At 38.3% G+C, this 16,194-nt stretch overlaps 1 protein-coding gene across 1 annotated transcript in view; it reads right to left on the bottom strand.

The window, feature by feature from the left end:
* The window catches only part of LOC122532215 (metabotropic glutamate receptor 4-like), a 52,000-nt gene that overhangs the window by 18,638 nt on the left and 17,168 nt on the right, over nucleotides 1–16,194 (bottom strand). The window contains exon 2 of the mRNA XM_043660794.1: nucleotides 9,900–10,070. Within this exon, the coding sequence (XP_043516729.1) occupies nucleotides 9,900–9,974 (75 nt within the window). The 5' untranslated portion in view covers nucleotides 9,975–10,070. The remainder of the gene's footprint in view (nucleotides 1–9,899; nucleotides 10,071–16,194) is intronic.

Below are 16,194 nucleotides of genomic sequence, written 5' to 3'. Positions count from 1 at the left end.
TAGAATAATTAAAACAGTTGGAGCAGTTAAAAAACAGTTGGTTTAATTTGGTGAGATAGAATAGTTGTTTAATTAGTTATAGAATAAATGTATTCTAGTCTGGGATAAATATAATTAAATATAGTTAAATTATAGTAAATAAATAAAATAGTAAATGAATGAATAAGTAAATAAAATTATAAATAATATAATTAAACAGTAAATATATAACTATTTAATTAGTGGAATTTATGTAGAATTCATATAACATTAGTAGAACATAGAATTTATATAGTTAGTTAATTAATAGAACAGAATAGTTGGAATAGAATAGAACAGATAGAACGATTAGTCGATTAGTAGAAGAGAATAGTTATTTAATTAGTAAAATAAAAATATCTTATTTTAATAGAATAAATATAATTAAATATTAATTAAATATATAACCATTAAATTAAATACTAATTAAACATATAACATTTAATTAGCATTTATTTAATAGAATTTATATAGTTTATGTAGAATTCATATAAAATTAGTAGAATATAGAATTTATATAGTTAGTTAATTAATAGAACAGAATAGTTGGAATAGAATAGAATATATAGAATGATTAGTTGATTAGTAGAAGAGAATAGTTATTTAATTAGTAGACTAAATATACTAATTTTAATAGAATAAATATAATTAAATACTAATTAAATATATAACCATTAGCTATATAATATATAACCAATAGTTATTTAATTAGTAGAATAAATATACTAATTTTAATAGAATAAATATAATTAAATACTATTTAAATATATAACTATTTAATTAGCATTTATTTAATAGAATTTAGTTTATGTAGAATTCATATAAAATTAGTAGAACAGAGAATTTACATAGTTAGTTAATTAGCAGAATGAAATAGTTGATACGGAATTACCATCCACGAGAACGTTTGCGTCAGAACATTTCCCTTGTGCAGTTTCATCGGGCGAACGCTCGTAACTGAAAAATTATGTACACGTAATGTGTCTAATCACCGACTCGAGCACCGAAGTAGCGTAGCCAGATGATTCGTCCGCCAGCGATTGGTACGTTACTCGCGCGAGTGTTGTATTTTTTCCCTCCCGGAATAACGGGGACGCATTTTCGCGAGAATTCGCCGGCAATAAATGGGAGGGGAGATAAATGGGAGGAATAAACACGTGGAACGGGTAATTTACGGGCGATCATTTTTCTCTCGCCGGTCGAATCAGCCTCTAACGATAATGATAATGCACGCGCGGCGCCACGGCCACGCGCGGATAAGCGTTGTATCGGAATAAAGCGTCGCAGCGCGAAGGCTAGGGAGGAGGAAAAAAGAAAAAAAAGAAAAAAAAAAAAAAAGAAAAAAAGGAGAAAAAGAAGTGAAGAAACGAGGAAAGACGCCGCGTTTTTTCCATGCGTTGCTCAGCGGAAGCAATTCGAGCGTTGGCAGCCACGGGGAGCGGAGAAATCACCGGAGGTCATCGGTTAGAAGATTCAAAAGAAAATTGTCAGGCCAACGTCAACGCCGATTTACGCCCTCTATCTTATCATTTTCTTCTTCGCGAGAACGTAACGGCATTTTTTTCTTTTTCTCGGCGATTCTCTTAAATCACGAAACGAGAGCGAGAGAACGGGGAGGTAGGGAATTTCGATAATTTCTACTCGCTCGGAGCGATTTAGAACGATATTATGCGCGGTTAAGGGAACCGGAGATTAATGAGAGACGTTATTGCGGAAACGTGACTTGCCGAAGTTTCTTCTTTTTCTTTTTTTTTTTTTTTTTTTTTTTCGGAAAGTCTTAATGCAACACGTGGGGCCGCGAGGCATTTGCATTTTCCTGTTGTTTCTCACGCGAAAATGTTAAATCCGGGAAACTAATATCGGAGACAAACGCTGCAGTCGCGGGTTAATTTGGTTTTAACGATGCGCGGAAAATGAAACACAAAAAACAATCAAAGGAAATGCACGAACCTTCGGGAAAAGGGAGTGTGTTTGACGATGAATGGACGTTCGTGGAGTGAAATTGAAATTTTTAATAAATAACTCGTTGTCTCGAGGAATGAGAATGAATCGAGGCTCTGAGATCTTACTTATCAAAATTGGAATAATTGAAGAATTTCACTGTTTCATTATTCGAATAATTTTAACCACGAATGTTCACGGTGTCTCGTTTTAGAGAGATTTTTTTCTCATACGAAGCACATAGAAAATAAAATTTTAGACTAACATCTTGAAAGTAGTCTTCGTATTGCCACTATCTGTATCAGATCAGATACTGATGAACTAGTATCTAAAAAGGTATCTTTAATTAATATAAATATATTAATATTAATATAAATATATTAATTAAAGTATCGTTTCATTGTAAAAATTGTTTTAATATTCTCATAAATAGTATAAATTACGTTGAACTGGTAAAAAAATATGTGCGGCCCAGAACAAACTTTTTGTTGGCCAATGAGGCCTAGAAGACCTAAAATATTGGATACCCATGCTCTAAAAAGAAAAAAGATAAGTTACGTGTTTTTTTTTTTTTTCGGTAAATGGTACCTGATATTTCAGAAAAAAACGAGGAAAGAAACGTAATTGTTGTTCACGGCAATAATATTTAGTGCTTTTGATGTCAGCTAAATCTTCTGTTCTTTCACATCGACAGCGAACAGAGTTTGCGTACAGAATGTAACGCGTGATCTTAAACCGTTTAGAAGAAAATGAGAAAATCGTTCGAACTGATATCACTGTGCGTGTGTGTACGACGGATGAAGGACGTGCATGTGTCATTGCTGAATCAATGGCAACATCTGGGTCAATGGCGCTCCCCTCCCCCCTCCCCCCCTGTTGGTCACACACCTGTCCATTGTTCCGTAGCGGTGATGTACGTGACGAGTCGCGATAAATTTGCGAGCAAAGCCGACAGTACGCGCTGCAGTTTGCTCGCGAAACTGCTGCAAGCTGGTCTCTCCGAAAAGAGAGAGAATCGAGAGGCCACGGGCAACGCAGCGCGTCCGCGAAGGGGAAATTACTATACGTACGTACAAATTACAAATCTGGCCGAGCGCGAGCACGCTTCGGGAGATTTTATTTGAAAAACAAATCAAATTCACGTATGCAGCCACGTGAAACAATCTGTCGCGATCGATCGTGATCTCGCTGGTGAACACGCAACCGGTTATCGCGGGGGCGGGATCGCGCTCTGTACGTTCACGGCCCTTCCCCCGTTGTTTTCAATCGGTATATCGATCGTCCGTTCGAGCTTTGGATCGCGCGAGAATTCCATTTTCACCAGTCGGCACGTGCAGTGGCAATTTCGCGCCATTCGGGACAGTCTGGTTATTACAGACGCTGAAGGGGAGAGAAGAAAAAAAAAAAAAAAGAACGAGAAATGGCTCACCGAGACAAGCACCGATCTTGTCGAATATTTATCAACTCATCGCGTTGACCGTGAAATTTTTATAAGACAGCCGCGCTCGTCGCCACCAGAGCGTCGTTTAATTTTAATTTCCTCTCTCCTCCTCCACGGCGCGATACTCGATAAATACAACGAGTTTATATTCATCTGGACGTAAGATCGGGCTTTCGCGCGACACGTGAATGGTAATTAGAACACCCTCGTGATACCACGGTCATTAATCTTTTTTTTCTTTTCTCCACCCTCACTCCAACACGGTAGCACTTACCATTGGCGGTATCGAGATTTCAGGGCTTAGATAGACCCACATTGTTGACTTGCAGCAAAGTACGACCGCGATAAGAGACGTTGAAGCCTTTTTCGATCTTAACGCGTTTTTTGAATTAATATTTAATTTGAAATTAAAGTCGACGGTTTTTCGAAGCCTTGGACCTTCAAGATCAACGTATCCCGAGCTCAACCTTCGGCTTCGGATTGCGGGTCTCGGATATGCTTTCAACTTTCTCTTAGTTTCTCCAGTGGTATTGGAAATTCCAAGCTTTGTAGTCTCGATTGTACTCGAGGCTGAAGTTGTTCGATTAATTGTTATAGTAAATTTAAGATGTCAACTATCCTTACGGAAGTTGGTTATTTGAACACCAACGATTAAAACGTGAAATTTTCATCGGAGGTGCTAAAGTAAAGAAAAGAAACATAGAAAATTTGGTAATACAATAAAGTACACAAGCTTTTATTTATACATCTTAGGAAAAATCATTTAAATCTCTAAAAACACACTGTTTCACATCTGTAAAATATAAAAAAAAAAATTATAAATTGGTCATTTTAATGGTAGATTAATTTCCAATTACATTTAATTTCAAAGCTATCAAAATTGAAAACAAAAAAAAATATGTGGCTCCGGTATCGTTCGAATTATTAATCTCCTTTTTTTTTTTTTTTTTTTAAATCATTGAAATTGTCAAAAGCGTGTATTTTTCGTGCGAAACGATAGAATTTCTGCCAGAAATTACAAATTCCGTTCATTCGAAAAACAAAATTCAAAAAAAAAAAAGAAATAAATTTTTACAATTTCGACGTTACAGAAATTTTTACGATTTTAATATTATTTATTATACAGAAATTATTTACGCCACAACGAGCGCTGAAATTGCGGCGGGGAGGAACAAACGAATGCATCGATAGACGAGGCAAGGCACCGGCAAAGTTTGTCGTCTACTCGAATGTGTACAACAGTGTTTTCTTGCATGCGCAGAAAAATGCGTCCGCGTCCCGTGTTCGGTGGCGTGATGGCAATATGGGCCACGCAAGGTCGGTTGTTACGTAGCCAGCGTATTTCGAGAAGAACCTAATTAAGCGTGCTCCCGTTTTCTCCGCCGTTTTTCCCTCTGTTCGCGCCGGGATCGCAAAAAAATGTCGGATCGACGACGTGCACGCGACTTGACGTGCCCCGGTGACGAAGTATTTAACTAGCAAACCGGCGCAAACTGTGCGCAACGAAATCTCCGGCTGCTCGGTACCACTTTAATCGCGTTCGTCCATTGGGTCCGCGGTTCGCCACCAACAAGAATTCGCTCGGCATTCCGCCGGTTTCTCCAACGCGTTCGAACGCTGTATCGATCTGACTGGTCGTAACGAGTCGCGCTGTTCATTACCTCTGTCAATTAGTCCGCGTTTTGTACAATAGTTTCGAATTCGCCGATTCGATCTAGAGCTGGTTGGCGCACTTTTGTCTCATTTGTTTCGAGATCGTTTTAGTCAGCCGAGGCAGACATTTATTTCGAATGATAATTTGTAGGTAAATTGAAGCTGAATGTTCTTTGGTAAATAGTGGAGGATATGTGGTTGATTGAATGAAATTCGAAGCCAGGCAAATAAGAAATCTCATTGTTCGAGAGAGTAATATTTGTTTGGAAATTTGAGTTTAAAATAACATTCAAAGTAAATATCAATGAAGTTAAAATACTTGAGTGAAAAAAAAAAAAAAAAAAACGAGTGATCAATGAAGATCAAAATAATTTATTAGTGTGTATTATTACCGCAGAAATTTGTCTTAGTTTCTAATAAATACGACTCATTCCTCAAACGTTTGGTCCGTTAATGAACAAAAGTTGCAAATGAGAATATCTCTGAGAGTCTCTCTCTGTCGATGACGAGTAATACGCCGGGAACGGAGTATTATATTTTACAAATACCTGTTTTATTAACATCTAAATTTCTCCTATCGTCATTAAAAAATCGAGCGATATCCACTTCAACTTGTGTGTTTGACACAACTGTGCCGTAGTCGCAGAAATGGTGAACATAAACATCGTGAGAAAGCAGTTATTTCTATCGAAATCAAACCACAAATAAGAATCCTGGCGAATAGTGAATAAATTTATTTCACGAAATAACAAATAAATCGTTTAATCGGAAACAAATTAACTTCATTTTCACGTGACACACTTAGTGACAGATTATTTCTGAAACAACTTTAAAAAGCAATTTAAAAATAATGTCGCTTGAAAAGTTTTTCAAAAAACAGCGTTGTTAGAGATTGTCTCGAAGATAATTACAGCAGATACTCAGTTCGATACGTAGAAAATGGAAAGATTTCAATTTCGATAATTACGTGGTTGTATCAAGAGAGCAGATAAGCTCTTTTCCTTTCCTTTTCTTTTTCTCTCTTTTTCTTAATAAAATTTTCCATAGACTTTCTTCAAACTTTAGAGAATACGTGTTGTAGACGCGTTGTACGCTACGGGTATCACATGTTTGACGTAATATCACGCGGGTTGGCACGTCCTATGTATCGAATGTAACTTCCAGTCAACTCTATCCTCCAAGGAAATTTCATCCTGCTGTTCTTTCTTCCGCTTGCAAAATATACGTGCCGGACGTATTTCATTTTCTCTCGTCAGGCGGAGGAGATCTTCCTTGCCCACCGAGAAGAGATTGCGGCGGATTTATTTCGAAATCGGTGTTTATCACCGTTATTACTCTCACTTTTTCCTGAATTGCCCTGATTACTTAGCGGCCGGAGCGCCGTTATTATTTCTTGTTGCGTCTAATCTCTCGCGCGCGTACATCTCCTCCTAAGTGTTGCTCTCCGTTGTTCTCCCGTCGCTTTTTGCTATCCCATTGAATGACGGCGCCGCACTTTTTTTTCCGCCCCTCCTCCACCGCTGTTAAAAAAAGGCCAGCGATATTAATTATCCGTGGGATTCGATGTTAAACGTTGTTGTGTTCATTAACGTTGATATCGGAACGTGCGTATCGCGCGGAATTCATCTGCTAATGTACACCTAGAACGTGAAATACCGTTTATTTACGTGCATGCGCGCGCGAGTAATTTACACTGCACTCGTCCGTTAATTTCGTTGTCGTGACGCTCTAATGAGATGTTGAGTCGATTCACTTTGCACGCGGCGCGTGTCGTTTCGTTTCGCGATCGTATTATCAACGAACGGACTGTTCAAGATTCCGCGAGCGATACGGTTATTGTTCATTTGTTTCCTCCCCTTTCTTCGCGAATTAATCTCCAAATTATGCTATCTCACGCGAGGGAAGGAAAAAAGAGAATTCAATTAATTAATTTAATTAATTTGAGGAGAAAATTGTCAATAATTATTAACTGGTATTCTGGTAACTTTGTAAAAGAGAATCATACAAGACGATCTAATTGGTCTCATTTCGAAGACCGTGACACTTTAAAAGTAGTCGAGATCGCTTTTTCCCTTTCGTTTTAAAAATTACCTTTACCTCGAAAAGTGTGTGGAAATCATCATTTTAAAGGCTACAGTCTTCCCTTTTACGATCCCCCCCACTCCCAATCATTTTATCGAACGCTGAATATCGGAGTTAGGCAAAAAGAAATTCAAGAAACCCTAACATTTCGTCATCGAATCTCAATTTTCCAAGTTCAATAAGAAGAAGAATCAATTTTCAAGATTATGGACTTGGTCACTGAAAAAAAGAAAAATTTTTTTAGTGTTTTTGCAGTTTCCCCTGGCACGCGACGTAGAATCATCTTCGAAAAGAACGAACTCGACTGTCAAATTAGAGGCAACTTCAGGCTTTCAAATTACACGACGATTTTTTTTACGAAATTGTAACGATAATTTTTCATCGTCACTGTTAATATTAATATTAAAAAAAAAATATATAATTATTGTCACGCGGTTAGGAATAATTCAGCCGTTCCCCATGGTTTTTATTACTCTCGATTAGCGGTGGTGACGACAAGCATAGGAAGTCGCGAAACTGACACCGGAAGGTAGGATAGACTTATCGAAAAAAAAAAAAAAAAAAAAACGAATATGTTAGAAAGTTACGGCTGTTTAAACAGGCGACCGAGAGAGGAAGAACCCTGACGACCAGCATGCTTCCCCGCGGAGTTATTTGATTACGCGAATGCCAGGCAAATGAGATACATTGTAGTTCGTGGCCTGGCGCGAAATATTCCGTGAATTGTGGTCGAGTGGTTGTCACGTTCCCCAGTTGAGAAATTAGAATATAGTTTTCCTGGATTTAATCGTGAATTAACGCGACCGGTCTAACTTTTGTCTGTTCAAACATCTTCCCGTTGTTTTTTTTCTTTTTTTATTTAAATGTAATCTCGTTTTTTTTCAGTTTTCGATAATACAGCGACAAATATTGAGAGAAATTAACGAAACAAAAATAGAAAATAGAAATACGCAGCGAGAGTTTGTTGTTCGAAAAGTTGGGATCGGTGACAATTTTATTTTTAACCGAGTGAAATTCGTACTTTTGGTTGATGATTAAGAGCAATAAATATTGAGAGAAATTAACGAAAAAAAAAAAAGAGAAGAAAGGAATACGCAGCGAGAGTTTATGGTTCGAAAAGTTAGGATCGGTGACAATTTTATTTTTAACCGCGCGAAGTTCGTACTTTCGGCTGGTGATTAAAAGCAACAAATATTGAGAGAAATTAACGAAAAAAAAAGAGAAAAAAGGAATACGCAGCGAGAGTTTATGGTTCGAAAAGTTAGGATCGGTGACAATTTTATTTTTAACCGCGCGAAGTTCGTACTTTCGGCTGGTGATTGAAAGCAGCAAATATTGAGAGAAATTAACGAAAAAAAAGAGAAAAAAGGAATACGCAGCGAGAGTTTATGATTCGAAAAGTTAGGATCGGTGACAATTTTATTTTTAACCGCGTGAAGTTCGTACTTTCGGCTGGTGATTAAGAGCGACAAATATCTGAAATTTATTCGACGAGAAAATAAAAAAATAAAAAAAATAAATAAATAAAAAAGCCTCAGTTTGTGTTGCAATTACCATAGGATATTGGAGATTCGTTTATTTAAAAATTACGGCATACGCGCACGATAGAATCCGTCGTGCATGGTGGTTGAATGGGAATTTTCTGGGATGGATAGTCGCAGTTTGCAGTGATCGCATTGTCGGCTAAATGCATTGTTTCGGAACTCTTGTCCGCCCGGAATCGATCAGCTGTCGGTTTCGAATATCGCGCGAACCGAGATTCGCATTTTTCACGCGTGCGTTCACATCGCCGCGACACGTCCCAGTTAATTCACTCTTCTCCGGTTTAGTTACGCATAAATTCGATAATTATCTCCATGCCGTAATTCGCGGATCGGTCGATGAACGAAACAATCTGCGTTAAAACTAAATGGACAATTTCGTTCGACGTGTGGATATTTTACGGTGAAGTGAGAACGAAACGAACGATATCATTTAACCGTCTAACGAAAATTACCCCATTACCTCGTTCGTAGAAATCGTACGAACTATCGCTGTAATTTGAAACGAAAGTGATCCATTTGCTCGAGTGAAAATGACTTGACGCTGGTGCTACTTAAGGCGGCTGAAGCATAGAATTTCCATTAGAGGCGTTAAAGTCCAAAGAAAGTGAGAGAATAGAAAAACATTGTGGTACAACGGAGAATACGCTTTATACACTCTGCGGGAAATCATTTGAATAATTCCCACTCTGTTCATTCTTTCCCGCCACTTTCCCTGTCTTCCTTTAACTTCAGATCTCTTCACTTGCTTAGTAGGGAAATAAACAGAGTGGGTGAAAAAGAGAGAGAGAGAGAGAGAGAGAGAGTGGAGCGCATGCGCAGAAATTTCAATGTAGTAGGAGGGGATCGATGCAATGGAGGGGATAGCGCTAGAAAAAAGAGGTAAGCGGGCCGCCAGTTAGCCACCACCTCTGTTTTAAAATATCTGTGTATAAAGCTCGCAGACAGAGACCATTTAAAAAAATTCGAAACTATACGTCCGATAAATTTCAGTCTCAAGTGCGACGAGATCTTCCGCACCATAGGATTGCCATGTCATGGACATAAATTTTGGGTTTGTATCCGAAGTATTGTGCAAGCAATCATGGATCGAGTGTCGTTGGCACGTTATTTTACATCTATGAAATTTCCAACAAAAATGATAGATCGACCATTTCGATCTCGGTGATTTTGGGCTAGTTAAAAAATCCGAGTTGATCCGTTTCTGGCGGAGAGTGACGTACCTTTATCCCGTAGTTGCTCTCCTCGTATATGATGGACACGTAACTCCATCCTATGTCCAGCACGATGTCCACCATTGCTTTCACTTGATAGTGATCGCTCGGAATGGTGCGCGTGAAATACTCGAAGCGTTGTTTGTTGGATAGTTCCGGGCTGGTAGAGAAGAAAGAGACCTGCAAGAAATTGGGAATTACTTCTCTGGTAATCTCGAAACGCTACCGCATACTAAATTATAAAATTATTATTTTTATATAGTAAAAGTAATTATTTTTAACACTCTTGACAAATGCAAAGTTATTTTATTTGGTCTTTATTAATTACTAGTTTAGAAACTTTTACTATATTTATAAAAAGTATTTGTATATTTATCTTGACATATAAATACGTTAACGTATATAATTATCTTAATTAATGGAACAAAAATCGCAAATAAAATATTCATCACCCTCTTTAACATTCATTGCCCCAAATGCATGAATTTACTGAACATTAAACATTTATACCTCAGTATGAGATAGAAAGATGAAAAGAGTGTCGAAATAATCTATAAAATACAAATGTCAGAATACAAATTGAATGCGAATACACTAAAAAAAAAAAAAAGACAATCACAAAAACATTGAAACTCTTCGAGCCGAAATTTTTAATTCGGGACATCACGATACCGAAACTTGTCACACGACATTATGCCATATAATTCGGTCACGCGTCGAAATTCTTATTTAAAAAAAAAAAAATAATGCTACCCGTAATTTATCCTGTTTTCCCCTACTGAAATTTTATGGCATTTTGACAGATTGTGCGTGTCTAAAAAAAAAAATTACGTAACTTTCCTGTTTAGTCTCGTTTCGTTGCCAATTATCGCAGAGAATAATAAAGTCCCGTTAGATCTCTTTCGAACAGTATCGAGGACGTTTGGTAATCGAATTTTGGCAAACGATAATACATTTGGGAACGAGGTCTGTTTACAGCGGCCATTTCACGCTCGCTGATGTACGGTAAACTCGCAGGATTTTCGACGTGTCGAAATTCGTTGTTCCAAATGAAAGCGTCGGACCTTTAAAACCCGCCTCGTATAATCCACAAGTATCCAATAAACTGCCTGATAGGCCAATCGTCGCGCGAGTTTGTTTGCCGTTTGACTGCCGTCGCTGAATTAGTCATGTAATTGCAATTCGCTCGCGGCATGGTTATTGGTTTTCGTTCTTCCCGTCGCTGCTACTTTCGTTGCTCGTTGCGATCTCACGCCTGGCTAAGCCTTCTCACCATCCTTTTGCACTTGCGATACTTTCTTTTTTTTTTCTTCAAATACAAACGACCTTAAACTCTAAATGATTTCGCGATTGAACGATCAACCGCTTGCGCTGGCAACTGATTGCGGACCGTAACGAGTGACCAAAACCGTATGGAATAATTCGTTCATTTCGAACTCGTTCGGTACAATATCACCGGATAGAAATTATTGAGAAGTAATAATAAATTTATTATTTGTTTCGCCTGGGTTGATACTTATACTCAAAACTGAGAAAATATTGCTACGCACACTAAATTACGCTTTTTTTTTTTTTTCAAATGATATCCTCGTTTCTCTTCCCCTCTCTTCCCCCTATTAATTGGCTCTCGTTGATGATACGAGTTACGCGTGCAAATTCGCCGTTCTTTTGGCGTTCAGCTCGAATGGAATTAGCTCTCTCGCCTTGCATGCCCGGGACAAATGTTCGACAAATGTAATTGCGCGTCGCTGGCGACTTGTTACTTAAAGCAAGACAACTTACGGGCATTAATCCCTGACAAGTTGACGCGTACCCTGCATTTTTGAAACGAAAACGCGTTGCATCATCCGCGCTGTCTATCTTCTTTATCTTCCCTGCGCGAGCAGCGGAGGATCGCGCAATTTTCCCGCGTCTCTGAGCAATTTGCAAATATCTGCAGAGCGTATGCGAACACCGCGCACGCCTGTGCAGCTGCATATTTACGCGTAATATAATATCAGCTACTCCCGTTGTTACAGCGTTGAACGCCAACAACGCCGGTATCAGTATAACGCTCGATGAATTTAATCAGGGCGTAAAACGCAGCCCGTTGAAATTATCAAGGGGTACGCGTTTACTCGTTGCTCGAGGATCAACGAATAATTTTCGTTGGGGTGATCGCCGACCGAGGCCAAACTGAACTTTCACGTCGGAACGAAAGTGCTGTACGAGCGGGATAACCATGAGGATTTCCTTGGGGAATTTCGTTGAAGGGTGTTGGAAGTTGCCCCGAAGTATTCTGGTATGGGCGGCAAACTGCGGGTAAACTCTTAGTGGCAAGCAGTTCTTATCGTAAATTTTCAATTATTCAGTCGAGTATTAATAATGATAACCGTTCGTGATGGAGTTATCGGTAATTCAGAAGCCTGGCTTATCGATTTGCGAAAGATCGTCCGTCGTACGAAAATTGCGAATTGCAAGAGTATCCCGTTGACGCGATTTTAAAACTTGCAATTTGCACGAAAACCTCTCTCTCCCTCTCTCTTTCTCCCTTTGGATTATGTATTTATATTTGAATTAAAACTTAATCCCTCTTGTCTCACTCGGGTCAGTTTGTTAAACGGATACTGCAAATTTTCTTTTAACGAATTTGCGACGCTAAAACTTTCTCTTATGCAATATTTTCTACGTTTCACGTCGTCGACGAATATAGAATCTTTAGTATCTTAATTTTAACTCCTTGCTGAATGATTGATTCGTCTCATTGTCAGATGAATAAGGACGATTCATACGATAGCATCGTTGATATTAACAATACCGTAAATGGTTTCTCTCTTTTGTTTCGACCTTTGTGATGAATGGATGGGTTTTGATTATTCCGACCTTTCTACGATTCCAGAAGAAAAGCCAGGCAATAAAGAATCCGGTCTTAATTATCATCCACGTTTCAACCCACGTTTCTCAAAAGTTGCGTGAAACGTATAAATGTCAATTAGCCTCTTTACGTTGAAAATGATCAACCCCCGCAACGGGGGTGAAAACGACTTGATCCGTCATTCGACATGTTGCAAATTCTCCACCGTTCCGTTTTTTTACGACGACGTTTTACGTCTTGCTGTTAGTTAGAAGGTAAATAGATTAAGAGTAGCCACGCGAGGTATAAAACCGACTTAATTAAAATCGGTTTCTCTTTGGTAACTTTTAACTTCGCGATCGTGGAAGTTCCCGCGGAAGTACGGGCGGATGATCTGATTAAGAAGTTAATTTACGAAACTTCGATTCCATTGTTCTCGTGAAATTCTCAATTTTCATGCAATTGCCAACTCTTTTCACTGTCGGTTGCTGTAGTATCGGAACTTGATCGCCGGGGTTAAATTCACTTTGGCCGTAAGATTAGTTTCATTACAAGAAGCCAGGTAGTGGAAGAAACCCCGTTTCGGTGTGGTGGAAAAGTCGGAAGTCATAGTTTAGTCGCATAAATCACCGCGATACTACAATGCACACACATTTTATACGACATTATACACTTCCTGCATTGTCTCTCTTCCTTATCTCTCTTATCATTGAATCCACCGCAATTCTCATTCACACAAATTCGAACGAACAACAGCGTCGTGAACTTCATTTCCTAATTTCATTTCATTTCATTTCGCATTTTTTCGCATTCATTTCCCAACTTTTTCATATCTCCACGTTTCTTTCTTTTAAACAAAAATTTCCCCTTTCCCCTCCCAAAATGATGAACATGATTCCATAATTTAACCGGCCTGCACCGGTCTCCCGCGTGACGATTTTTTTTCGGTCGAGCGATTCCTGATGGTCATACGACACTTTTCGCGAGCAGTAACGAAGGAACGCGCTCGAGCGAGTCTCCGGCGTAGGATTTTCGTTCGCATGTGGCCGGTTCACGGTATTGCGCCCGTGGTAGATGAGTTTATGTAGCGAGAAACGAGTCTGCGCTTATCTCCTGTTGCGCTGCTACCAGCTCGGATTCTCTCTCCGCAACGTTGCACGCCATTTTATCCGAGGCGCGGCGTTTCGCTTTTTTTTTTTTTTTTTTTCTTTTGCGTTTCACCATCTGGTAAATCCGATATGGACCGATGGACCGAACATATTTATCAACTTTCTTCAGGCAACCGATTTCTCTTCGTAATGATTCGGTCTCTCTCTACTACTCTTTTAAACGTTCTGATTATTTCCGATGATCTCCAGGTTAAAGAGGGAAAAAAAAAAAAAAAAAGAAAAAATTGTGGAACACGGAACAATTTAATCTTCAGTTCGCATTTATTTCAAAGGCTTTCCCATCCCGGAATTGCGAGCTCTATCTACGAGCATTGCTTTTCCATTTATCCGTGTTTTCTTCCTGCCTTCCTCCTCCGATCGGTTTTTGCACGATCTTTCTTCGATCCTCCCGCAGGCTCATTTTTCCTTTTCGGCGTTTTAAGTTTTTCCTGTTTGCGCTCGAGGGTTAGCAGAGGTTCGGGGGCGGGAGATAAATGATGAAAGGGGAAACGGTTCTAATGGACCGATTTTCTCGTCCATGGACCTCGTTTCTGTAGCCGTAAAAAACATTCAATAGGTAGAACAAAAGAATCTCTGCCGAGGAGGATTTATGGAAACGTAGATTGATAGAAAATTCGCCTTGTTTTTTTTTTTTTTCTTTTTTTGCTCGGCGGTGGAAAAGAATAGAAGGGAGAGACGACGAGCTGGTAAGATCCGGGATATTTCTGTCGAAATACGGAAGAGATCCAGGAAATTCGGTATCTTTGGCATCGATTCAAGCGAGATCAAGCGAAACTTTAGTCGAACGTCTTCGTCACATTATCGTGGAAAAGAAAAAACGGAAAATTAAACCGCTGGTTTATAATGCAAGGTTTATTAATGTTTATTATAGGTTTATTATAGGTATAGATTTATTATAGGTTTATTAATGTTTATTATAGGTTTATTATAGGTATTGAAAGGAAAACTGAATACGGTGATGACAAAGAAACATTTTTGAGAAAAAAGATCTCTGTCTTCATCACTTTACACACTCACACATACAACAATCGTACGCTTGTACGTGTTAAACATCTTAAGATTAGGCTAGACAGGTCTGGTCTTTTTCGCAGCAGGCGATAATTGTCGCGTTCTTAGGCCAAACATATGAAGAAACCCCGAACAATGAGACTTTCTCATTCCACAATTATATCATCACCGTTTGAACAAATCAGTTTAGTTTTTATGTGGGAACGTTCCACCAGTGGCCGCATCTCGGAAGGTCGTTTCGGAATTGCGAGTCCCTTTGTGAGGCGGTTTAAACGACGTTATCGTTAATTGAAACGGACCGGCTGCGCCCGAAACCGCGCGAAATTGCAGGCCGCCGAGACCTCGATAGAAGCGAAATAAACGAACGCACTCGATCTATCATCGGAGTCCTTCTCGTATCTGAAAAACAAATCCACAATTTCTTGATAGTTTCACAATCCGCTAATGCCAAGGAAAGTTGCATTGTCGCAACCCTTGTAGGGGAAAGTAGGGTAGAACCGTGTACCCAATTTAGCTTCGTAGTAAAAAATCGGATGTCAAAAACAAACTAGAAGGAAATTTGCAGAAGAGCAGATTTTTTTAATTGGCCCATATATAATAAGAAAATGATCGTAGAAAAAATTCTTTTTTATGAAATGCTCAAATGGGAAAATAAAATATTCTGGAGATACGCAAATACGTGGTTTTGCTCTATAGGGTGGTATAGGTGGGTTGAAAACTGTTGAAAGAATGTAAAAAGTAAATACAATGCAGTTATAAAATTTTTATTTTAGTTAAAAAATAGTAAAAGCAATTATTCTTAACAATCTTGACAAATGCAAAGTTATTTTATTTGGTCTTTATTAATTACTAGTTTAGGAACTTTTTACTATATTTATAAAAAGTATTTGTATATTTATCTTGACATATAAATACGTTAACGTATATAATTATCTTAATTAATGGAACAAAAATCGCAAATAAAATATTCATCACCCTCTTTAACATTCATTGCCCCAAATGCATGAATTTACTGAACATTAAACATTTATACCTCAGTATGAGATAGGAAGATCAAAAAAAAGCGTCGAAATAATCTACAAAAATTATAGAATACAAATGTCAGAATAACTGATTCCTGAATGCGAATACACTTAAAAAAAAAAAAAAAAAAAAAAAACGAAAACATTGAAACTCTTCGAGCCGAAATTTTTAATTTGGAACATCACGATACCGAAACTTGTCACACAACATTATGCCATATTCGATCACGCATCGAAATTCTTATTTTAAAAAAAACAATGCTACCCGTAAT

This window comes from Frieseomelitta varia, unplaced genomic scaffold (genome assembly GCF_011392965.1).
Source record: "Frieseomelitta varia isolate USP_RPSP 00005682 unplaced genomic scaffold, Fvar_1.2 scaffold_442, whole genome shotgun sequence".
NCBI classification, from domain to species: Eukaryota; Metazoa; Arthropoda; class Insecta; order Hymenoptera; family Apidae; genus Frieseomelitta; species Frieseomelitta varia.
The sequence above is the reverse complement of the archived record's forward strand: the minus strand, read 5'-3'. Positions and strand labels throughout refer to the sequence as shown.